The sequence below is a fragment of the Ailuropoda melanoleuca genome, chromosome 9, assembly GCF_002007445.2.
Source record: "Ailuropoda melanoleuca isolate Jingjing chromosome 9, ASM200744v2, whole genome shotgun sequence".
Lineage (NCBI taxonomy): Eukaryota > Metazoa > Chordata > Mammalia > Carnivora > Ursidae > Ailuropoda > Ailuropoda melanoleuca.
In genome coordinates, this window is record NC_048226.1 from 3,090,606 (window position 1) to 3,114,888 (window position 24,283).

Genomic DNA, 24,283 nt, shown 5'->3' on the forward strand with positions numbered 1-24,283 from the left:
GGAGGAGGGGGGGAAGGGGGGGAGCAGGAGGAGAAGTCCTTCTTCTTTAGAGACACAACCTGCAGTATTTACAAATGAACTGCTATGCTGTCTGGAGTCTGGTTTCTGTGTTGGTGGTAGAGATGGAACGAGAGTGGCCTGCTAACTGATAACTGTTGAAGCCGCATGATGGACACATGGGGTTTCATTATACTGTCCTCTCCTCTTTTATATAAGCTTGACATTTTCTATAATAAAAAAAAAGCTTTATTTTAAAAAAGCCTTAGCCAGGTGGCCCCCATTCCCAACAGAGAAGGGAGCGTGACTGAAAGGCTGGCGGGACGAGTAAGCCTCGGGGAGGAAAGGCACTGCGTAAGGAGTGCGGTCGGTGGTATGGCACAGCCTTGTGTGGTGACAGACGGTAGTACACTCGTGGTGAGCACAGCAAAATGTAGAAACTTGTAGAATCACTGTGTTGTACACCTGCAACCAATGTAACATTGCATCAGCTATCCTCGGATAAAAATGTTATTAACGGTTTGGGGGGGTTGTGGAAGCGTCTTGTAGGCAAGGCACAACCAGCAGTTCACTGTGGCCAGAGTGTCCCACTCAAAGCAAACCAAGAAAGTGCTCAGGGAGGAGCACTTTGCCCCCGCAAAGTCTGGTGGGCCTTGGGGATGAGTGTAAATCTTTGGGTGATGGGGAACTATGGGGATATTCTTGATGTTGGAAAGAAAGACTCAGATTTGTGCCTTAGCTAGACTTGTCCAGGAGCTGCGGGATGGGTGGGTTTGAGGGGACTGAGTGGGAAGCGAATCAGAAGGTTGCTCCAAGTGTCTCGGGAAGTGGGCTTAGGACCTGGACAGTATGCTAGTAGGAACACAGAGAAGGAGCTGGAACGGAGACAGAACTTAATGGATACAATTGGCACAACCAGTAGTTAACTACATATAAGGGAAGACTGAGAGAGAGGCAACAATGACCCCAGGCTTGTGGTTTGGGGAACTGGACAGCAACCCCATTTACCAAGAGAGGACGCATGGGAGGAGCATCAATTATAATCTAGTTGTGTTCTAAGGACAGAAGATTCTGGTAGGACGTGTCGTTCTAGACTGAGAACTCTATAACCTTCCTTGAGTGACAACTACACACTCCCGTTCAGCTGTCTCAAATCTCCTTTCCCCAGGTTCCTTCCCTTACAGAATCACAGGAGATCAGAGTAGGGAGAAGGTTCCAGTAGTATTGAGCTCAATACCCTTCCTGTACAGTTGGGAGGTGTAGACATGTTAACTGATTTGTCTACAAACCTTATTATTTTTTAACGTATTTAAGACCATCATAACTTCAAATAAAAAGAACAAAACTCAAACATCCATAGAACCACTTCTTTCCATCCACTTCCCTACCAATCTTCACTCCGTTTTCAGTACTCAAATACCCACCTCCTTCTAATTGGGAATTGATGTCTTAAATCTCTGCACTGTTCATTTCCCTACCCTTTGAATGACAGTCCTCTAAAATAAACTGGAAAAGACTCTCTTGTCAGCTAGATAGTGTTTTCTGGGTCCGCATCATTTTTCCTTGGCTTCCTAGGAGATTTGCACCCCTCCTTAGACCCTTTCCTGTCTTGGTCTTTATAACTGTGGTCCTTCCTTGGGTCTCCTCCTCCCTCTGCTCACTACTCCTTCTCCTGCATCACCCAATTCTTGCCACCTCCCCTCCTCCTCGAGATCACCAAGCTAGTCATGAGCCTCTCTCTTCAGTCAGTTACTCTGGGGTCATTCACCTCACAGCCTCTACAGTTTCTTCTGGGTTCATTTCCAGGCCTGACACTGGTCCATGTGGAAAAGTTCTGCACATGTCCTAAAGGGGATACGCCAATTCTCTTGGCCTGTATCACTAGAGGCACGGTGCCTTCTCAAAGAGAAGTAATTCACGTTCCCCCGGCGCTCACTGGGCTGGGCCCCAGTTGGAAGGGAGATTGACAAATGAGCATGTTCTGAAACCAGCAATGAGGTTGGTAAGGGATCTAAAAACAACACATGAAAACCACTGGAAAAGGCTAAGAGTGATGAGCTTGGGAAAGACCACACTCCTGGGATCCAGCTTTCTTCAAATCTGTGAAAACCTGTCACATGGGAAGAGGCATAGATGTTGGGTTTTTGGGTTTTTTAAATTTTTTTTCTGTTTCAGAAAGCAGAAATTTGAAGGAGGTGTATTTAGCTCAACCACAGAAAAATCTTGCATATAACTCAGGTTGTTCAACAGAAGAACGAGCTCTCTCTCAATGCAGGGAGCTCTGCCTGTCACTGAAGGTGTTGACGAAGAAATGTCTGTTCTGAGCGGGAGACTGGCCATGTTACCTTATTACCTCTGAGATCCTTTTTCCTACAACACTCTGTGAATGCTCTCTTAGTAAATAGCCTGTCAGCACCACAGACTTGACGTGTCTGACAGAGAATCAGCTATCCTGTCCAATTACTTGAGTCTGTCATTGGTGCTGTCATTCTTCTAGACTCCTAGATGAAAAATCTCAGAGCACCTTTGATTCCTCACTCTCTTTAGATCCCTGTCCCTCTGCGTCCAGAGGTTTCTTTGATTTGTTCTTGGTTCTCAATTTCCACTGACACCATTACACTCTGGATTTGCCAAATCACACATGGAGAGAAGTCACTGGATTTTTGTTGGAATGGACCCTGGAGAGATCAAGTCCAATCTGCTCATTTATAGGATGAGACATAGAAAACTTAAAGACTTGTCTAAGGTCACATAGTTAAAAGGGGTGGTTCTAGGCTCCAAGATACATACCGCCATATTCTTTCCATTGCTCCAAGCCATAGAAGCTCTGGGATTTCTCCTTATAATCACTCAGGCCACCATGATGCATTTCAGCGAAACTCGTTTTATAGCAATTGGCCATGACTTAACCATGGAATGACTGATTTATTTGTATAATATCGTCATGGTCCTTGGTTAAATCATATGTGTTAATCTAGACCTAGGAATTACCCCCAATCTCTTAATTGTAACAGATCACTGGGTCTGCTTTGAGTTAACAAACACTGTTCTTTTATGTGCTTCTCACAAATACTGCCAAAGTGGGACTGCTGAATTGCGAAATAAAGAAGAATTCTAGCCAGCTCAAGCTCTCTAGAGCCTGAAAATTCAGGTCATTTGGATTTGAAATGTATCATTGTACTCCAGTGAGTACAAAACTTACATATATCATGTTAACTGGCTATGCCCTGATTACTCCCATAAAAGGCCCTGGACTCACGTTGGCTCTTCTGTTGCTATTCTGGTCTCTTCTAGTTCTTGCGCTTGTTTCAGCCAAGGCAACTTAGCTTCCACTGGACTTTTTTCTAAGAAAAAAGGAACATAAACAACAAGCTTAAGGGAGTTGGATACATGATCATTGTTTGCTGAAGGCTTCATCAATAAAGCAGTCATGCTTTGCAAACGCAAGCTGAGTCTTTTAGCACATGAAGCGGCTTCTGGGGTGAACCAGACATTTCTGTCATATATTTTTTTAATTAACACATTATCCAAATGCAACCAGATGATCCCACAGCACAGTTAGACATGTTCTCCAAGTGAACATAAAAGTGCCTTTTATAAACCAACACCAACCTGTGTTGTTTGTATAGTGAAGCTCTTACTTCAACCATATCACCTTGCTTTCTTTTGCCACAAATTCTTGTTGCCCGTGAATAAAGAAATCACTAGAAAATCAAATCACATAGATGTTTGGAAAGTTGGGAGGAGGGGTATCTGTGCTCTGGTTTACTTAAACTTTTATTGTTGTAGTTGCTGAGGGAGCTCATTACCAATTACAACCATCATGCAGGAGCAAGATGCATGCCCCTTTCTGTCCTTTTAAGCCTCCTAAGATATGAAGACAGAAACAGCAGTTATGAAATAAGAAAGGAAATCATTTGGTACCGCTGTGGGGCAACTGAAGATGCTGAGGACATGGCTACAAGAACGCCATCAAACGCATCAGGAAGAAGAAAAGATTTCACCGGTGAAAGTTCTATAACCATGACTGGTTCCCTTCATGGCAACCAGTGATTTTTCTGGACGGCAGACAGAGTAAATAAATATTTGTTCAGTGGCTCATTGTAAGGCTATTTGAACAATGAACCCAGAAATAAGGAAGGAGCATTTTACTATCCTTTCTAAGGTACGAAGGAAGACTTCTTGGCACTAACACGTGGAAATAACCCCCCTTTCATTTCCAGACAGGAGATAACCTGTCATAGGGTTGGAATTACCTCACTGAAGTATATGGCAGTAACCCTGTCTAGGGAGGGACGTATATCTGAGAGCTGATGCCAAGACTTCCTGCCCATAGATACTACCCATTTCTGCTAATTCATGTGGAACAAATAGGAACAACAAAAGAAACTCTAGAAGCATGTAGAGGTCTAGACTGGGAGCTGAAAGTCTTCATTCATGCCATAGCAGCGACAGGACACACAATGAAGAACGTGTATAAAATACTGTGGGAACAAAGAACGAGAACCCTGGGGGACATTTCCTGCTCCTCTCTTTATCCTTCTTTTCCTTTTCTACCTCCATACCACCTTTTTCTCTTCTTGTTCACCCTACTTCTTTTTCTTCAAAACAGGGATTATGTTAAATTATTCTATGTCCACCAAGAAATGTATGTACGAGCCCAGATGGATAGGAGCCACTCCATACGCACTGAGTCAATAGGAGCTCAGTTTTCCCCCAGATCACTTATTCACATTGGGCCATCTTCCTTACCAAGGTGGACGGGTCTACTGGCATCTGTGGGTGGATCCACTTTTTGAGAAAGTTGAATGAAAATGCTACAATATTCGAATGAGAGCTGGAAAACACCATTTGATTTCATGTCAACACGCACCACAAACTTACCTTCTGGTTTATAACACGGGATGGGAATGATACATTCTTCTTTGATGTGTAACTTCAGCTGTGGGTTGCAGCCACCAACGTGCTGTCCACGGTGGTTAATACACAGAACCACGCGGTAACGTAACCCTCGGCCACAAGTCACTGTGCACTTCAAAGAAGAAAGGAGAAGCCAGTGAAATTCTTGCTCATGAACAGATCCACAAAGGTATTAACGACTCATGCCAAGGAGAGCCACTCACTGACATGACTATTAAACACAAAAGACCACCAGGCAACCATGTAAAGAAGGGGGTAGAAGCTGGCTTCCTGTGATTCTTATATTTCAGGGCCCCTCCTTTGCAAGGCCTCCTTCCAATTCTCAATTTGAAAAGTATTTCAGATGAGGTCATGGCAGAAGAAAAACTGAAGTGCCCTGAAATCTTTCTGCTCAAACATGAAAGAAACTTGACATAAGTTTTCTCGAATTTGACTAAAAATCTTTTAGGATGTTATCCAAAACAACTTGTGAGAATGAAAAAAAAAACTTTTTAAAACTATCAATTAAAAAATCAAATTCTGATCAATCGCACTAGAGAATTATCTTTTTCTTCTGTCTATAGAAATCGATCTTACAAAATTGTGATCATATGAAGAGGGCCACCAAAGAGCATTTAGCCAAAATGGTTAGGAAAAAAATACTATAGAAATATCAAGTAGTTAGAATTAATAAAAATATTTTGCTGGTTTTTTCTGAATTTTCATGTGAAGTTTGTGTTGTATTTTTTCTTGCATTATTTATTTATGATTTGGAAGGCACACTTGCTGATGAATAGAGTATTTTCATGTCATGAAAATCCTCTTTTCAATTTATCTACATATGTTGGTGAGTATATATGTGAATATGTAGGTGGGTTTTTCTTATTAATAGACTTTATTTTTTAGGACCATTTTATATTTACAGGCAAACTGACAGACAGTACAGAGTTCTGATATGCCCCCATCCCTCCCCACAGTTCCCCCTATTACTGATATCTTGCGTTAGTGTGGCACAATTATTAAAACTGACAAACCAATACTGATGCATTATTATTAACTAAAGCCCAGAGTTCACATTAGGGTCATTGTCAGTTTTTAAACATTTGTGATTTCTTGCAATTTCTTTGATTATTCTAAACAAAAATTCACTTGGATACCCAATATTTTGCATCCTTTCTTCTTCAAGAGTCATCCCCAAAGTGTATAAACTTCAGGCCCAACCAATTCTGGATCCATCCATAAGAGGGGCTGAGAGCCCTTGGACATCCATGAAGGGCCAGGCACTGCCCCACAGCTGTGACCTCACTAACAGTCCCACATACCTGCAAGCTCACTAGCATCACTCCCATTCGACAGATGAGCAAAGAGCCCGCCACCAAAGGACCTTGCTCAAGGTCACAGAGTTCCCAAGAGGCAGAGTGGAATTCCATCCTAAAGCCTCCTGTGGCCAAAACCATGACTTTGCCACTGATTCATCAAGCTCGAAGATTCTTTAAGTCTGTAGACGTTTTCTGCGTGGTCACAGACAAGTTTCACAGGATACGGGTGCCTTTTCCACAAATTCACATCTCCAAAAAAGTATCAGTAGAGAGCAAAGAGGTGGTTACCAGAGGGAAGGTGAGTGGGGGGATGGCGGAAATAAGCGATAGGGATGAAGGAGGGAACTTATGATGGGCACTGAGTGACGTATGGAAGCGTTGAATCACTATATTATACTCCTAAAATGAACACAGCACTGTATGTTAACTATCCTGGAATTTTAAAATATAAGGATTAAAAAAGAAGACTTTCCGATTTCATCCTGCCACTCTTACAACCAACCGAACAAGTATTCTAATGAGCTGAGTGAGATCTGCGATTAGACCGTTTCTGGGGAACTGGCTTGCCGACCCCCAGATTTATCAACCTGAAATATATATGACACTGAGAGGCTGTTGCACATTGGTCAAGAAAGAAACAAAACTTCTGCCCAAAGTGAAAGAAAATGGTATGATCGTAAGGTATAACTATACCAGAATTGGTCAGTCCAAAGGAGTATTATTTCCTTCTATGTAGCTTCCCCAGGAAGCTGGACATTTACCCCAACAATATGGTCAGTATTTACATTTCCAGAACTCTTCTCTGGAGCTGAATGTATCCTTAATGATAGTAAATTCTCATTATTGAGAATGTATTTGATTTTTGAAAAGAAAAGTATCAAGATCCAAGAAAGGTAAAGGAGATGATTTGGGTAACAACCCTCTGCTTTGAAACTATGCGTGATGATGAAGTCATGATATTGATGAGGGTGTGGGGCTGTGGTATAAAAGCCCTAAAGCCAACACAAACATATGGATGAGACCTCTAAGAGCTGAAAATGAGCTCTGCGGGTTACAGAAGTAAAAATGCTGATTTCTGATGATAGATCACAACGTGATTTTTGGCACATAACTCAGGAGTTCAAGAACTGAATATATATATATATTTTTTAAAGATTCTCTTTCATTATTTGAGAGAGAGAGAGAGAGCACAAGCAGGGGGAGCAGAAGAGGGAGAGGGAGAAGCAGACTCCCTGCTGAGCTAGGAGCCCAATGTAGGACTCAATCCCAGGACCCTGGGATCATGACCTGAGCTGAAGACAGATGCTTAACCAACCGAGCCACCCAGGTGCCCCCTGGATAACCTTGCTATAATAAAATCCCCCCATCTCAGTCTACTTATTTATATGAACAAGTTTTCCCAGTGTGTAAATGTAAAACAAACCAAACCAAGAAATCCACAGTAAAAATTAAGAAAAAAATTACTGCTGAACCCATGTCTCATTCTGGCAACGGACTATTTTTTCAAGCCCCCCTCATCTTCTAGACAGATTGATTTCAACTGAAAATTTACTTTTTAGGTGTAAAATTGTTTACCAACATTTGAAATCTATTTATGTTGTTTTGATAATAACAATTTCTAATACATAGAGACTTAAGATCACAGGAAATGAAAATAAATTCATTTCCAATAAAATAAAATTAATTAATTTCAATAGCTGTACATATCTTCTTGGAGAAAAGTAGAATAGTGTAATCAATAAAAGACTATAAAACACAAAGGTACATTACTGTAGGATAAATTTCTATGGGGAAAGTGGATTGAAAGTGCGAGTTCAAGGGGAAAAAACGCAAACTATCCAAATTGTTCAAGAAGAGCTTCTCCACGTGTTTTTTAAGGGAAAGATGGCAAGGGTAGAAATCAGCATGACATTTACATTCTACTGGACACATTTTTTAAAATGTCATAACAGTTTTATTTTTAAAATGCCAGCATTCCCAACATGTTAGAAATGACATTCTTTGATACTTTTTACTTAAACTTACACAAAAATTTTAGATGTTGGGGCACCTGGGTGGCTCAGTTGGTTTCTACGCAGGTCATGATCTCAGGGTTGTGGGATCAAGCCCCGCGCTGGGCTTGGCACTCAGTGTGGAGTCTGCTCCTTCCCCCTCCTCTCAAATAAATGAACAAATAAAACCTTTAAAAAAATTTTAGATGTCAACCTAAATATATGTGAAGGGGTATATAACTTTGCAAACATCTTTTAGGGGGTATGTGAAAAAAGGATCAGTAACACCCAGCCAGCATTCATTAAAATCTGAGATTTAATGACAAGTGTCCTGTCCCCAAACCTTACCTGAGACCACTCCATGGCGATCCACTTGGGGCAGTCGAACAGGTTGCAGGTCTGCATGACCTTGGGCTTGGGCGCGTACATGCACTTCCACTCTTCCACCTGCAGTACCTCTCCATGCATGGACTCCTCCACACACACGAAGCTCCGTCTCTGAATCCCACCTCCGCAGGACACCGAGCACGCAGTCCAAGGATTATGTTCCCAGCTCAAAAGCAAACAAATAAAAACACATTATTTATGTGTCATTTACTTGTCTGTTTCAGGCTTGCAAAGGTGAGAGAGGCCGGCTGCCGTTCAGTGGAAAGCACAGAGGACTTGGAGTCATGAGACTTTCGTCTACAGTCACAGGGCACTTCACTCCTCTGACCCTGAGGCTGCAGGCAGGAAGGAATGTGACATCCTCCCTCATGCCCCTGCACGGGGCTGTTCTGAGAACTGCATCGGTTTACATACAGAGTGTGAAGCATTCTTTAAACCGTCTCTCCACTGTAAATACTAACGGACAATACTACCAGAGAATCAAAGAAACTGAAGTCAGAAACCAGTCATCCGGATGTCACAGGGGATTCAAATTTCTGACCAACTGCAACGCCTGAGCTCCCTCTATCATGGCCAGTCCTCAAAGCCGTGCTTGATACCTCTAGTGACGGGAGACGTCGCTGTTCCAGGGAGCGCATTCCACCTAATTCTGAGGCCGATCTTTACCATGGAGTTGAAGTCGGCTTTCCCTTAGCTCTCTGTAAAGGGTCTACTAGCTACCCCTCTTACATGTTAGCCTATTGCTACAGATAGGATTCAGTTCCTTGCAAACTACTTAGAGCAAACTGCAGAATGGAAAAAGCAAACCCATGACTCACCGAGGGAGAGGTTGGAAGTGGTCGTAGGGCATGATCTCTTTAAATCCATCGCTACAAATGAAATCATTGTGACAATGTCATTTCTCAATCAACTAACACATTCATTAATTTCACCACTACGAATTTAACAACCCAAAAGACAGAGAGCTCTTTCATATTGAAAAATATGCCAAGTGTTGTGAACTCTTACCAAAGCCACCATCTTTTTGATTTTTAGCCACATCTCTGGCACATGCCATCCCCAGTTCTATGAAAACACAGAAACTAGTGGTATGGATTACTCAAAGGGAAGAGTGTCTCTTAATTTAGATAAATCTGTTTTTTTATCATCTGAAAAATTTTTTCGGTATAATCTATTAATGATATTAACACACTATCCTATTAGTAGAATCTTCAGAGAAACATTTTATTTCATAGAATTTGTCCTTTGAAAAGGTCTCTATGAATAATTATGTTCACCTGGGATTACAGGAAATGGGCAGCTCAGTGATAGGAAATGAAATCCACTGAGAACGCTTCCTTTTCCACTCGCACACTTCTGCCCCAGCCAGCTGGCTGACGTCTGGGCCATTCTGGGACTTGATACTGTGCTGTTATTTTAAGATACTGTAGTAAAGCCAGGAAACTTCCCCAGGCAATCCAAGTCAGCAGGTAGTAAATTATGCAACGGGATAGTTTATGCATAGCTTTTCTGCTTTGGCATTAAAACTTTTCACTTCCTTGCACAACGCATTATTTATACCAAATTTAATGTGAACACTTCAAAAGTCAAAACGTGGTAATGGGTGACCCAGTTTAAAAGTGAAAATGGTGAGTTCAAGATATTTATGACTAGCAGATGGACAAGACCTCGTACTTGGACGAAGAGAGCTTTCCTATTGTGTGTCCAGGAAATGCTCAAAGAGGGTCATTAGGAAGAGGCAACTCTCCGAGCACAGGCACACACAGCCAGACAGGAGAGCCCTGGACTGCGTGAGCCGGTGAGCCTACTCCCTGTTGAGCAGGGGGACAAACGCAGGTAACGGCCACCCATCACCCAGCGTGTGTTCAAGGTCACGTGGTGCAAATGTCACTCTGCAAAAACTGCTCTGTCTCAGCCACACTTGATTTGTTTCTATTTAGAGTGAAAACTATGGGTGGGGATGCAAACCTCGATGGGCAAGGGTCCATGCTACATTCCTTCAGTTTGGGTTTGGGTTTCACGTTTTCGGGGTAGTAGTGGCAGTAATGGTCAGGCACCACCCTCTTCAGGCGGATATCCACACATTCAGCTGAGTTGAGCTGATAACCTAACGGAAAAAGAAAAGGCAAGTCTGAATAAGGCATGGCGTCGTTTTCATGTGGCAGTGATCCCTTGCCACGCCCTTTTTTCTTTCCCCTTAAGAAACTTCGCTCAGTGGTTCTCATCCCTGGCTACTCAATGGAACCCTGGGAGCTTCTAGCCCATACCCGTGCCTGGGTCCCTCTGTGGTCCAGTTAAGCCAGAAGCGCTGTGGCTCGGTCCAGGAAATTGGCTTTTTTTTTTTAAATGATCTTCAGGTTTTTCTAAGATGACTAACATGTGTGGCCAAGATCAGGAATGATTACTTGAACTGGTGGTGGCAGTCTTAGCACTTTTAGTGAGAAAGTTACAGCACACTCCTTTATAGAACGCCTGAACCTTGGGGCAGAAGGTCACTCACTGGCCTATCACCTGACTGTCCCCATGACACCGTGTCAGACCCCCCTCTTCTTTCCTCACGCTTCCCTTCTTTGCCTGTCTCCTCCCCCACCCCGGTTCCCCCAGAGACACCTGTTCATTGTTTATATGTTCTTAAATGTGCATCTGCCTCATGTAACATTGTTTGTATCTGTTTTAACCAAATAGGTATTTTAAATCTTGTTCTATTTTCTACTTTTCTCAACGTTACATTGTTGACAGCTATCCACGTGAGAGGCTGGTGCTTCCTCCCATCGTGTAACATCCCACTGCTGGCATACACCACGTGTTACTCTTCTGCTGTCCTGGGGAGCCTGGGGCACTTCCCATGCCAACAAACTTCTCTAACTGCGGAAGAAAGCACTGTCTATACAGGGAGGAACAAAACCCATCCCCTCCATCGCCCGCTGCCTCACAAGCCTTCAGAGGGGAAGGGATGAGGACTCACTTTCGATTCTATTAAATTCAAATTGCAGTCACTGACGAGTAACATTTCAAATGGGTGAGTGCTGTAAATTTTAAAAACTCACAAAATGATGCTTCTATTTCCTGAAAGACCTGATTCCAGGTTTCCTGTCACTACATAAGTGTCATGTTAAGTTAAAAAAAAAAAAGGCAATTTTTCAAAACCAGAATGAGCTCTTCAGGAAAAAAAAAAAAAAGCCCAAGCTAAGCTCTCAGTCTCAGCCAATTGGTCGAAAGGTCTAAAAATACATGTAAGGGCCTGATTGTCGAGAGGAATCTGATTTTATAAACCACTAGACAGCTTTCTGCAAGCCACGGCTTGGATGGAAGCTGAGTGCAGGAGGACAGGCTGGTATGCATTATAAAAAGCAAGGTTGAAACCACAAGAACGAAAATCCAAACGGAGTCAATAAAATGTTACTCGGGTGCCAATATCGACCAGAGTCTACAATATCAGATGGCAGTGGCGACCCCGGAATTTTCTCCAGACTGATCTTAAGAGTCCCACGTAGATGACTGCAGACAAGACCAGGAAAGTCCATCCAAGTACCTTAGGGAGCACGGAACTAACTCGCCTGATTATCCGAAAACTCAGAAATGGCATTTACACAAATCATGTACACTTGATTACTAATATAATTAAATTCTGGAAATGCTTTCCTTGTGGGTTTTTATGTGTGTGCTTTATTCCCTCCAACACAAGGACAGAATGAGACCGCAGCTCCGTGAGTCAAAGAAAAATCTTTGTTCTAAATGGAAACACACTTCTAGGAGACCAAAAAAAAAAAAAAAGAGCATACAGGTGTTTATAATTTAAGGAGAGGCAATTAATTTTCCTCTTTAATTTTATGGCAGTACTGAGATAACTAAAAGCAAAGGAAATAAGGTATATTAGCTTCCCATACTATGAACAAATGTGCTGCAATTCTGCCAGTGGGCACAAAATGGCAGGCTGCAAAGGGAACCCCACAAGCAGCGTGAAGCCTCCCTTCTGTTCTGACAACCACCGCTATCTTTGGCGGGCAGTCTCACGGCTGGGTGCTCCCATTTACGGTTCCAGCCGGGCTGTGTCTTTCCTTCAGCACCCAAGTATGAGACACATCTGTGTTCCTCCCAAGAATTTAACCAACTGAACTAAGCTGAATCCCATTACCAGTGTCCCTCCCAGAGTGGAAAGCTTCTCTTTTATGTGTCTACACGGGAACGTCTCTGAATAATGGGGTGTGAGAGTTAGCAAATAAATTGAAAAGAAAGAGATGTTTGTTTTCCTGTTGAGTAAGAATAAAAAAAGCCCCACCAGCTCTTTGCTTTTATGTTGGGGTCCATGAGAGACTCCGTCTTCCCAGGAGCCATGGCCCACCTGACTCTAAGGTGGTGGGATTCTGCTTCTGGATATAAAATGTACATGGAGGGGATCTCTAGGTATGTCCCACTCCCCCTGAGAGATCTCTACTATAAGCACTGAGTCACATCTATATCTCATAACTCATCCCCAGAGAATGCCAGGAGCGGGGGAGGATGGCCAGAACTCTCTAGATTATGCAGAGGCATTTTTAACAAAATTCAGGTTTGCCTAGACTCTGACATAACAGGTATTTCCCAAGTACCCACTAACTGCCAGGCACCGTATGAGGCTCCTTGGCACGTGTCCTGTCGTTTTGTCCCCCGACAATGCTGGGGGGGGGATGGTCCCGTTTTATGGATGAGCAGACTGAGGCTCAGAGCCAAGTCATGGCGAAGCCAAGAAGGGAGTCCAGGTTCCCAGGACCTGAGCTCTGCAGCCACACTGCCTCTTGATGTAAATATCGTCACGCAATTTTTAGAGAACATATTTGGCCAAAATGAGCTTGAGGCCCAGGTTTGGAGAGACTCATGGAACTGACGCAGATCACGGTTTCGATTCCAAAAGCTGTTTGACCTCAATCAGGGGTCAACGAGATCAAATGTGTTGTAAGAACTGCCTTGCGGTCACTGGGGCAGTGTTGGTGACTCAAAGCTCTGAAGGAGTTTCTGCCTGGAACAGTGCTTATCATATTCAACAAAACACGTTTTCACTTTCAGGGGGAATTGAGAATAGACTGAGAGAACATGAGGCCTGGCAGGGACTTAGAGATAATCCCCAGCATTTTGTTTCTATCACATTTATTTCTGTGATTGTGTTCAATTTATGGCAAGAGATCACAGTTTACCACTTTGAGGTGCTTGTATTAGATCCTTTTTTTGTGAATGTTTATTTAATTTTTTAAAAGGTCCATTTAAAGAAAAAACCAGAACTCATAGTGCAAGGGTAACACAGATACAGTAAAAGCAGTGAGGTTAAAACAGCTACAGCTAATACCCAAAACGTTAGGGAGCGGTGGTTCTTAACCTGGAACGTGCACCACCATCTCCTGCAGGGACAGGCCCCACTCCCAGAGTTTTGGATTCAGTAGGTCCAGGGTGGGGCCCAAGAATCTGCATTTCCAGCAAGTTCCCACGTGATGCTGCTGCTGCTGGTCCAGGGAACCCACTTTGAGAACCACTGCTGTAGGCTCATAACCTCGTGGTCCAGGGCCCATGCCTGGCCCAAGAAGAACTAACTGGGAAGGTTAATTTTGTACCTTGTCTCTAGAGCCCCATTTAACCTCCAGATTGTTTCTCTTCCATTCCCGGCACCACAAGCTCCTTCTGGGGTCTGGGCTACTCGGTGCTCCCCACAAAAGCACGTGCCTCCTGCTTTCACTGGGAGCCAAAATCGCAGAAGAGAGAGGTCTGACATACATATGCATGGGAGCCTGACTCTGGCTGAGGAGCCCTCCTTGATAAGCCTGTGGTTTAGAGGAGAAGAGGCAGACTCCGCACTCAGTTTGTGACCCTCTAAACAAGCTCATATTCGATAGCCCCACACGGAAGACGTGGTTTGGGGCTGGGCTGACTTGGGCTGAGCTGCAGGAGGACGATTTATTGCAGTCCTTCCAACACAGCCCTACCTGAGCCTGCATGCCCTGACCTGCTCCCAGGGGTGGTAGACGGTTCTCGGGAGACACAAGGGCCACATCTTCTAGAGCATGGGGCTCTGGCATCAGACGGACCTGGAGTCAGATCCTGGCCATGCTGTTCGCTCACTGAGCGCACGGGAGTCCATTCTTTACCTTTTCTACATTTCCATTGCTCATTCATAAAAACAGGCATGAAAAGAGATCTTTCTTAAGGTTGTCTGGAAGAGTAAATGTGAAGATGAGTGCCCTGGCCCATGGCTTGACACATGTAAATGCCCAGAACTGCTGTCTGGTGTTTTTAGGGGAAGAATCAGCATGAGGTCCCTGCAGCAATTCTAGTAACCATGGTTCTTGGGTGGGCACCAGTTTAGAACCATTTACCTCCAATTTAAGACTTCAGTTCATTAAGAGAGACTTATGTCAAGGGAGGCTCCGGTGGCCTCATTTCCTCCAGGCAGATGCTTTCTCCATGTGAAACAGATGATCGGCCTCCACCTGAGGCTGCAAACATGTGTAGCACGTGCGTGCTGCCCCGGGTTACACTTGGCCCCGAGCCTCCCTGACCTGTCTGTGAAATCCCTGAACAAAACAGGCAGTAAGCAGGAGTCCCCCTCAGCACTTCGCAGCTACCCTTTATCCCTCTGGTAAGTTCTGAGCTGGCACCCGAGGGAAGACAGCGTGGCAATCTCAACGTTAGAACCAACACATCCATGAACTCGGTCAGACTGGGCAAGTGACGTGGTCTCTCTGTTTTTCAGGTTTTCCGTGGAAAACTAAAAATAATGCATGCTTTAAAGACAATCAAAACAAGAAATGCAAGAACTCATGTAAACAGGTTTCCAGCTCTTTGCTACAAGTAAAAGGTGTTTTCCAAATCCTGTTTTCAGCTGTCTTCAAGAATAAAGGCAAACACGCGTTTGGGGAACACCAGCACATTCCAATGGCTGAGTAAGATGCCCTGTGATTACACGTCCCCAGTTACCACGCCAATTGTCAAGTCAGCTTCAAAAAACACAAGTATGTCATTTCTAAGTCTGAGCCTTAAGCATGCACGAAGTCTGTGTCTCACCTCCTCCGCATGTTACAGTGCAGGGAAAGAAGTCGGTTTGTCGCCACTGATGACTGATCGGCTGGTAGAAGAAGAACTGGACCACACTGTCCTTGGCCACGGTGTACCTGGTCTGGACAGAGAGAACTGTGATCACGTGTCTGCATACAACAAGCCAGTGCTTCCCACACCTTTCCAAATGCGATGGACCTATCTCACCACTGCTGACAATCACAGATCCATCACAACAAACTATGGCACATGAAGATGCCAAAAACTGTAACAGTGATAACATTTCATTGAGGTTTTTCATACATGGGGGCACAGAAGATCTGGAACCAGTCTCCCTGGAGTCATCTTTCCAGATGATTCCATGCCTGGGAGTGAGTTCTCAAACGTGTAGGTGGACTTATTTGTTTGTGTAACTTCTCTTTTCTACCTGATACATCTGATTTTAATTTCCATGGGAGCCGGGACTGAGCCAGTCTGGGTGTGTCAGCAACACGGCACATAATTGGGATTCTTACACTTTCAGTAATAACATCTTGAAGCAAATCCTTCCAAAAAGGTCTTCTGAAAGCACAACTACAGAAACTCAAACATACACACATACGTGGTGTTTACATACGAGGGCTCCGGCATCGAACTAAAGAGGAGGAGGGGCACCACTGCATGCAGTAAGCAGAGGGAAGGCACGGCTGAGGGACCACACTGAAGCAGCAAGTTCTCCCCCCCACTTTTCTTCTTTTCTTCCTTACTGATCGAACAAATGAATGAATGGAGGGAAACTCCCAGAATGCAACAAAAAGAGAAAAAGAAAGAGGAAAAAGAAGTTGAATTCATACAGGATCAATCCAGAAATGCCAACACACATAAAGAGGTCAGGCCAGAGACACAGAAGAAATAACGAAGAGGAGATATTTAATTGCCGAAAATTTCCTAGACCTTGAGAAAGACAGGTGTGCTCAATTCAAAAATGTTCAACAAGTTCTGAGCAGACATTTTTAAAAAGTACAACAGCTGGGATAAAGAAAAATCTTAAAAGTTATCAGAAAGAAAAAAATGTGATTACCTACAACGCAGCGAGAATCAGGTAGGCACCCGATTTCTCACAGGAAACACTGGACGCAAGAAAGCAAAATCATGCCTTCAAAGTGATGAGGAACAATAACTTTTTCCCTAGAATCCTGTAAGTTATTAACCAACAATCAAATATCAATTATCAGTCTATGAATGATCTATGATCAAATTATCATCATAGTCTTATGATGACTATGTCAAAATAAAGATATTTTCAGACACAAGATGACCGAAACTTGACCCCTTGAGACCCTCACTGGAAAAAAGAGAGAGAAACTACTAAAAGGTACTGAACAAGAACTAATATAAAAGCAGAAGTAGGTCGTGGATGCAATAAGCAGCAATGATGAAATCACTCAGTAAAGCTTATTCATAAATGTAAATAAGAGTTGACTGAAAAATAATATTTTGATGTATCTGATTATAAAGCAGTATAAAAACACCAGCACGAGATGTGTTGTTGGGGGGGGCAGGGACGGGTGGGAGGGTGGGAGCACAGCTGTCGCAGAGGCACGAAACACTTGTAAAGGATTTTTCTCTGGCTATGGAAGAACGTCTCTGATGAACCCTGCCAGTGAGAATAAGTAAAAACACTGCCGAAAATATTTTTTAATGTATTTGAAGGCACCAGAGACCTACCATCCTAGTGAGTATTTGCAGGGCCAAGATCCCAGACACAAAGGAAGCCCAGAGAGGTGAGCATAGCATTTGGCACCACCTCTGGCACCACATTTCTGCTAAAGGCATTTTCCATCATGCAAGTGGTGACTGAGTGCCTGAGAAGCTGAGCAGACCTGTCATCAGACTCGTGTGGCTGAGAGCAAACACTGGAGCTCGAGACCCACCAAAGCTGAGGCGGTACCGGTAAATGCCCTGGGCGCCCAACTGAGACCCCAAAAAGCACTATCCTAGGAAAAAGTATGAACTGGAAGTGGACCAATGTTCAAAGGGAATGAGGGCCAGGTTCACATTATTTCAGTTCCTTGTTGGCTGAAGGTAACGGACTGCTAACCTGTCTTCCAGAAGCAGAAATTAATCTAGTCTCAATTATATCTATAATCTTTCATCTACTATATATAACTTAAAAATAACTAGGCACACAAAAAAGATAAAATAACAACCCAAAAAGGTGGAGCAATAGAGTATAAATGGAATTATAGAACATCCAGATATTGGCATCACCTGGGTATACTGCCCCCGCTCCCTGCAACTCTAGCTTTGGCTTCAGATGGTGTTTCACAATACTCCATACCATTCCCAGAGTCTTAAAACAGCAATGTTAGCACATGGCTAGCTCCTAGGGCTCTGGTTTTATCTTAGCCTGGGCTAAGATACGATGGTTAAAATGCTTAAGAAACTAAATGACAAGACAGAGAATTTCACTAGAAACAAAGAAGCTACAATAAAAATAAAATGGAAGGGTGCCTGGGTGGCTCAGTCGGTTAAATGTCTCCCTATGGCTCAGATCATGATCCCAGGGTCCTGGAACTGAGCCATGCATCAGGCTCCCTGCTGGAGCCTGCTTCTCCCCCTCTCTCTGCCCCTCCCCCCTGCTCATGTGCATTTTCTCTCTCTCCCAAATAATAAAATAAATAAAATCACAAATAAATAAACATAAATAAAATAAAATGGCAATTGTAAAAGTACGAAGCACAATAATTTAAGTCAGTATCTCAAGGGACAGACTTGACAGTGGACTAGACTGGAGTTCAGCAAATATTTTCATAAAGAACCAGACAGTAAACATTATAGTTTTCAGGCCATATTGTCCCCATGGCAGTTATTCAATGTGTCTAGTATAGTGAAAAAGCAGCCACAATCTTTTTTTTTTAAAGATTTTATTGATTCATTTGAATGACAAAGACAGAGACAGCCAGCAAGAGAGGGAACACAAGCAGGAGGAGTGGGAGAGGAAGAAGCAGGCTCCCAGCAGAGAAGCCTGATGTGGGGCTCAATCCCAGAACACCAGGATCATACCCTGAGCCAAAGGCAGACACTTAACGACTAAGCCACCCAGGTGCCCCAGCAGCCACAGTCTTTAAACAAATGGCAGTGGTTGTGTCCCAGTAAAACTCCACTTACAAAGATAGGTCATCAGCTTGCTGACCAGGATCTGCTGGCCCCTGGATTACACACACTTGAAGAGAGAATCAGTACATGGACAGAAAAGAAGGAAGTAGAAAGTAGACGTGAGAGATAAAAGTATAACCATAGTCCCAGAAAAAGAACACAGAGAATGGGACAGAAACTATATCTGCAGAGGCAATAAATGAGACTCTTCCAAAATTGATGGTGGATACCAAGCCAGCGTTGTGAAGCATCACTAACCTCAAGCAGAAGAAAGCCACTAATTATATCACAGTCAAATTGATGAAAACCATAACCAAAGAGAAAACACTTAAAAGCAGACAAAGGAAAAGACACATTAACTTCTAAGGCACAAAACTAAGACTGACAGCTGACTTCTCTACCGAATTAATGGAAGCCAGAGGACAATGGAGAGATATCCTCAAAGTGCTGAAAGAAAATAGTTTCATAATGGTAAAAACAGTCGCGTCACTAGAAGAGGTAACAACTCTAAATGTTAATGTACCTACAACCTAACCTCAAAGATAAATAATTCGAAATTAACAAGAACAAAAAAATTAGACAAAGGTACAGTTACAGTGCCACTTTTACCGTATCTCTTACAGTAACTACTAGAATGGGCAGACAAAAACCAGTAGGTTACTATTTTTAATAAAACCATTAATAATAACATGATCAATTTGACATGTGAACAGTATCCAACAACAGAAGATGATACATCATATCTTCTGATATTTGCTATGTTCTGAGCCACCAATTAAGTTTCAACAGATTTTTTAAAAAATGACATAATATTGAGTATGTTCTTTGACTACAGTGGAATTAAGCTATAAAGTAATAATGAGATTACTAGAAAATGTCTACATACTTGGATAAGACACTTCTAAATATTCCATAAATCAAAGACGATATCACTATGAAAATTACAACACAATTTAACTGAATGATGATGGGAAAGATTTCATACCAAAATTTGTGGAATGAAATATAAGACATGGTTGGAGTGAAATTCATAGACTTAATACATGTGTTACGGCGGGGGGAAAGGGATGAAAATCCATGACCTAAACAGCCAATTCAAAAAGTTAACAAAAGGAAGTTTATTGAATCCAGAGAAAGTGGGAGGATGGAAATAATAAAGATGAGAGTGGATATTAATGATATGGAAAGGAAATCACATTAAAATAGGTTATAAAGCCAAAAGATGTTTCTGTGAAAAGTCTAATAAAAGCAATAGCCCTCCAATATGACTGATCAAGTTAAAAAGAAAGTAGGGACAAACAATAAGTATCAGGAATGAAAAAAAGGACTCACTACAGATCCTGGAGACAATGAAGAAATAGTAAGAGGATACTATGGATACTATGAAAAGAATCTCTGCCGATAACTTTTAAAAAGTTAGTTGAAATACAGGCACACCTTGGAGATATCGTGGGTTCCACTCCAGACCATTGCAGTAAAGCAAATATCAAAATAAAGTGGGTCAAACAAATTTTTTGGTTCCCCAGTGCACACGAAAGTTGTGTTTACAACATGATGTAGTGTATTAAGTGTGCAGTTGCATTATGTCTGAGAAAACAATGTATGTAACTTGAGTTAAAAATACTTTATTGCAGAGCACCCAGCTGGCTCAGACAGAAGAGCAGGCAAATCTTGATCTCGGGTTGTGAGTTCAAGCCCCAAGCTGCATGTATAGATTATTTAAAAAGAAAAGAAAAATCTTAAAAAAAAATACATCCTTGCTAAAAAATGTCAACCACCATCAAAGCTTTCAACCACTTGTAGTCACAGATCACAAGTCACCATCACAAAGATAGTAACAATGAAAATGTTTGAAACGTTATGAGAATTACCAAAATATGACACAGAGACACAAAATGAGCAAATGTTGTTGGAAAAATGGTGCCAATAGACTTGTTTGACTCAGGATTGCCACAAACTTTTGTGGCAATTTGTAAAAAAAAAAAATACAATATCTATGAAGTGCAGTAAAATGTAGACAAAGTTCTCAAAACAAAACTGACACAAAAGGAAACTAAAAATCTGAATAGTTCTGTATATTTTAAAGACACTGAATGCATACTTCTAAAAATTTCCTGCATTTAAAGAAGAAATAACACCAATTTTATACAAACTGTTGCAGAAATTAAGAACTGAAGAAATACCTCTAACCTTGTTTTATAAAGCCAGTATAAATTAATACCAAGACCCGATATGAATACATTATAAGAAAAAAATAACCTCTTGCAGACATAGCTACCAAAAAATCATAAATAAAATAATTTAAAGTTATACCCACTGATATATGAGTATTTTTGTTAATAATAAAATAATAAATACTAATAAGTAAATACTACTAATATATTATAATAGTGATAATGACCAAGTGAAGTTTATTACAGGATGGTAAGATGGGTCTAACTTTTAAAAATCAATGTAATTCAGTATATTAAAGGAAAAAACAAACCAAAAAATAAAGGAAAAAACATATGATCTCCTCAAAAGATGTAGAAAAAGCATTTGATAAAATTCCACACTTATATATGACAATGGAAGCAAATTAGAAAAAGATTTCTTTCATCAAATAAAATATCTATCAAAAATTCTACAGAAACATCATACATGATGGAGAATTACAGAGCCCTCTGCCCCTGAAATGAGAAACATGACAAGCATAGCTGCTGTCACTAATTCTATTCAACATCATATCAAAATTCTAAGTAGTATAAAATAGCAAGAAAAATAAATAAAATATACAAGGATAGGAAAAGAAGAAACAAAATTACCATTATTTGCAGGTGTCATAATTGTGTATGTACCTAATCCAAAAGAATCTATAAACTATTACTGTAAGTGAATATAGTAAGAATGCAGCGCCAATATATAGAAGTCAATTAATTTCCATAACTTTGGCATAAATAAATGGAAAATGAAAAAATGCCATTTACAATAACATCAAAATAACAAACAACTAGGAATAAATTCATAAAAGATATATGACATACACATTAAAAATCAGAAACATTACTGAGATAATTTTTTTAAACTAAATGGATGGATATACCATATTTATGGATTGGAAAAATTGGTATTGGAAAATTTCAATTCTCTCCCAACTGACATAAAGATTCCACACAATTGCAATTAAAATCCAAAAGAACTGATAAAAATTGACAGGCATATTTAAAACTTGATATGGAAATGCAAGGAGTCAAGAATATCAAAGATCATCTTCAAGACCAAAGTGGGAAAACTTACAGTAGTAAATATCAAGACTCGTCTGAATGCTGCAGTAATTAAGTCACAATGGTACTGCACAGACAGACCAATGAAACAATAGAGTCCAGGAACAGACCAGCACACACATAACAGTTTAGGCTTTAAGACAAATGGGGAAAGGACTGTCTTTTCAGTCAATTGGGTCGATTGGAAATAGTCATATGGGAAAAGATATTGATTCTACTGCATAACGTGTGCAAAAATCAACTCCAGGTTGATTATAGCTCGTAATATGACAGGTGAAACAGTAAGTCTTCCAGAAGCAAACACAGAAGAATAGTTCCATGACCCTGAATGAGGCAAAGATTTCCCAGCATACAAATAGAAATAGTCTAACCATAAAGCTAAAAACTGATAGCTTACACTACAACAAAATTAAGAGCTTCTGTATGGGAAAACTGATTGTCCTAAGTGCATGTAACAGAGGAAAAGAAAGGTTGAAAATAAAATGAATTAAGAATTGAGCTCTAGAAGCTAAAAATACAAAACCAAAATAAGTTCATGTGAAGATAAAGGAAAGAAACAAAAATAAAAATTTATATAAGTTGAATAGTTTTTAAACTCTGAGTTAATCAGATGAAAATCTGGTTCTTAGATGCCTCAGAGACAAATCTTTGGATGGTTTGAACGAAACAAAAATTAGACCAAGGAACCAGAGGAATCTGAGACATAGTTACAGGTATAATGAGATTTTTTTTAATGATATGGCAATTACATTTGAAAAGTTTGAAAGAATTGGATGAACTGGATACTTCTCTAGCAAAACATAAATTTCAAAACTGGTTCAAAAATAGAACTCTAAATAAATCAATAAGCCTAAGAGGGACTGAAACGGTTTGTGGAGTCCCACCCATTATCACCAAAAAGAAAAAGGAAAAAAGAGAAAGAAAAGAAAGAAAAAGCATTAAAACCAGATGTTTTTCACAAAGAGATGACCTTATTGGAGCAGATGTGTTTAATTGCTGACCAGTATCCACTTCCCTTTCCCATGTTCACTTTTGTTCTGGTGCTCATTCCTCCCCCATGTGTCTTCCATAATGCCTAACTGTCCCACATGATCATGGCGGAGAAAGAAAAGAAAGAAAAAGCATTAAAACCAGATGTTTTTCACAAAGAGATGACCTTATTGGAGCAGATGTGTTTAATTGCTGACCAGTATCCACTTCCCTTTCCCATGTTCACTTTTGTTCTGGTGCTCATTCCTCCCCCATGTGTCTTCCATAATGCCTAACTGTCCCACATGATCATGGCGGGCACAGCTGCCTCGCCAGGTGTGGGGCCCACAAGAATGTGCCTCTTGCTCATACAACCTCATAGAGTGTAACTGATCAGCAGTGCCCGTCCCAGGTCCAGCTCCCCGCGAGCTGCTTCCACCCAGGGGGTCTGAAGCAGGCCATTTCCTGGGAGACACTGTATCATATGATAGATGACTCTGGCTCAGAGCCTCCCCTGCAGCCTTGCTGAATTCTCTAGAACCACTCTACAATCTAAGATGCTCCCACCCAACTGTCCTTCCATCCCTCTCTCCTCCTCTTGTGGTCAGGTCTTCCCTGCAGCCAGACAGCTCTCCCTGCCTCTCTCGGCTCTATCTTGCCTCTTCCTCANGCGGGCACAGCTGCCTCGCCAGGTGTGGGGCCCACAAGAATGTGCCTCTTGCTCATACAACCTCATAGAGTGTAACTGATCAGCAGTGCCCGTCCCAGGTCCAGCTCCCCGCGAGCTGCTTCCACCCAGGGGGTCTGAAGCAGGCCATTTCCTGGGAGACACTGTATCATATGATAGATGACTCTGGCTCAGAGCCTCCCCTGCAGCCTTGCTGAATTCTCTAGAACCACTCTACAATCTAAGATGCTCCCACCCAACTGTCCTTCCATCCCTCTCTCCTCCTCTTGTGGTCAGGTCTTCCCTGCAGCCAGACAGCTCTCCCTGCCTCTCTCGGCTCTATCTTGCCTCTTCCTCAGGGACATCCCATTCCTAAATGTCTTGCTTATCTAATCCTGTCTTGGTATCTGCTTCTTCAAGAACCCAGAAGGGCTAACACCCAGGGAATGGTTTAGAGAGAGCACATGGACCCAAGTCTTGTCAATGAGAGGTGATAAAAGGTCTGTTGCAGAGCTCTTGAGAAAAAATATTCCTGGCTTGGAAGGTTCACAAGAAATAAAAAATCCTAATGGGCTTCTGGTCATTGTCTTCTCTGCATGTTAGCCTTCTACTCCAAATGCAGGGCAATGACAA

General features: G+C 41.9%; 1 protein-coding gene across 1 annotated transcript in view; it reads right to left on the bottom strand.

Annotated features, from left to right (window-relative positions):
- ADAMTSL3 (ADAMTS like 3) overlaps window positions 1-24,283 on the bottom strand; it is a 236,922-nt gene that overhangs the window by 76,660 nt on the left and 135,979 nt on the right. Inside the window, exons 11-16 of the mRNA XM_034668882.1 lie at window positions 15,623-15,734; window positions 10,562-10,700; window positions 9,412-9,462; window positions 8,555-8,759; window positions 4,882-5,029; window positions 3,257-3,341 (exon numbers count right to left, since the gene is read on the bottom strand). Coding sequence (XP_034524773.1) covers window positions 3,257-3,341; window positions 4,882-5,029; window positions 8,555-8,759; window positions 9,412-9,462; window positions 10,562-10,700; window positions 15,623-15,734 — 740 coding nt within the window. The remainder of the gene's footprint in view (window positions 1-3,256; window positions 3,342-4,881; window positions 5,030-8,554; window positions 8,760-9,411; window positions 9,463-10,561; window positions 10,701-15,622; window positions 15,735-24,283) is intronic.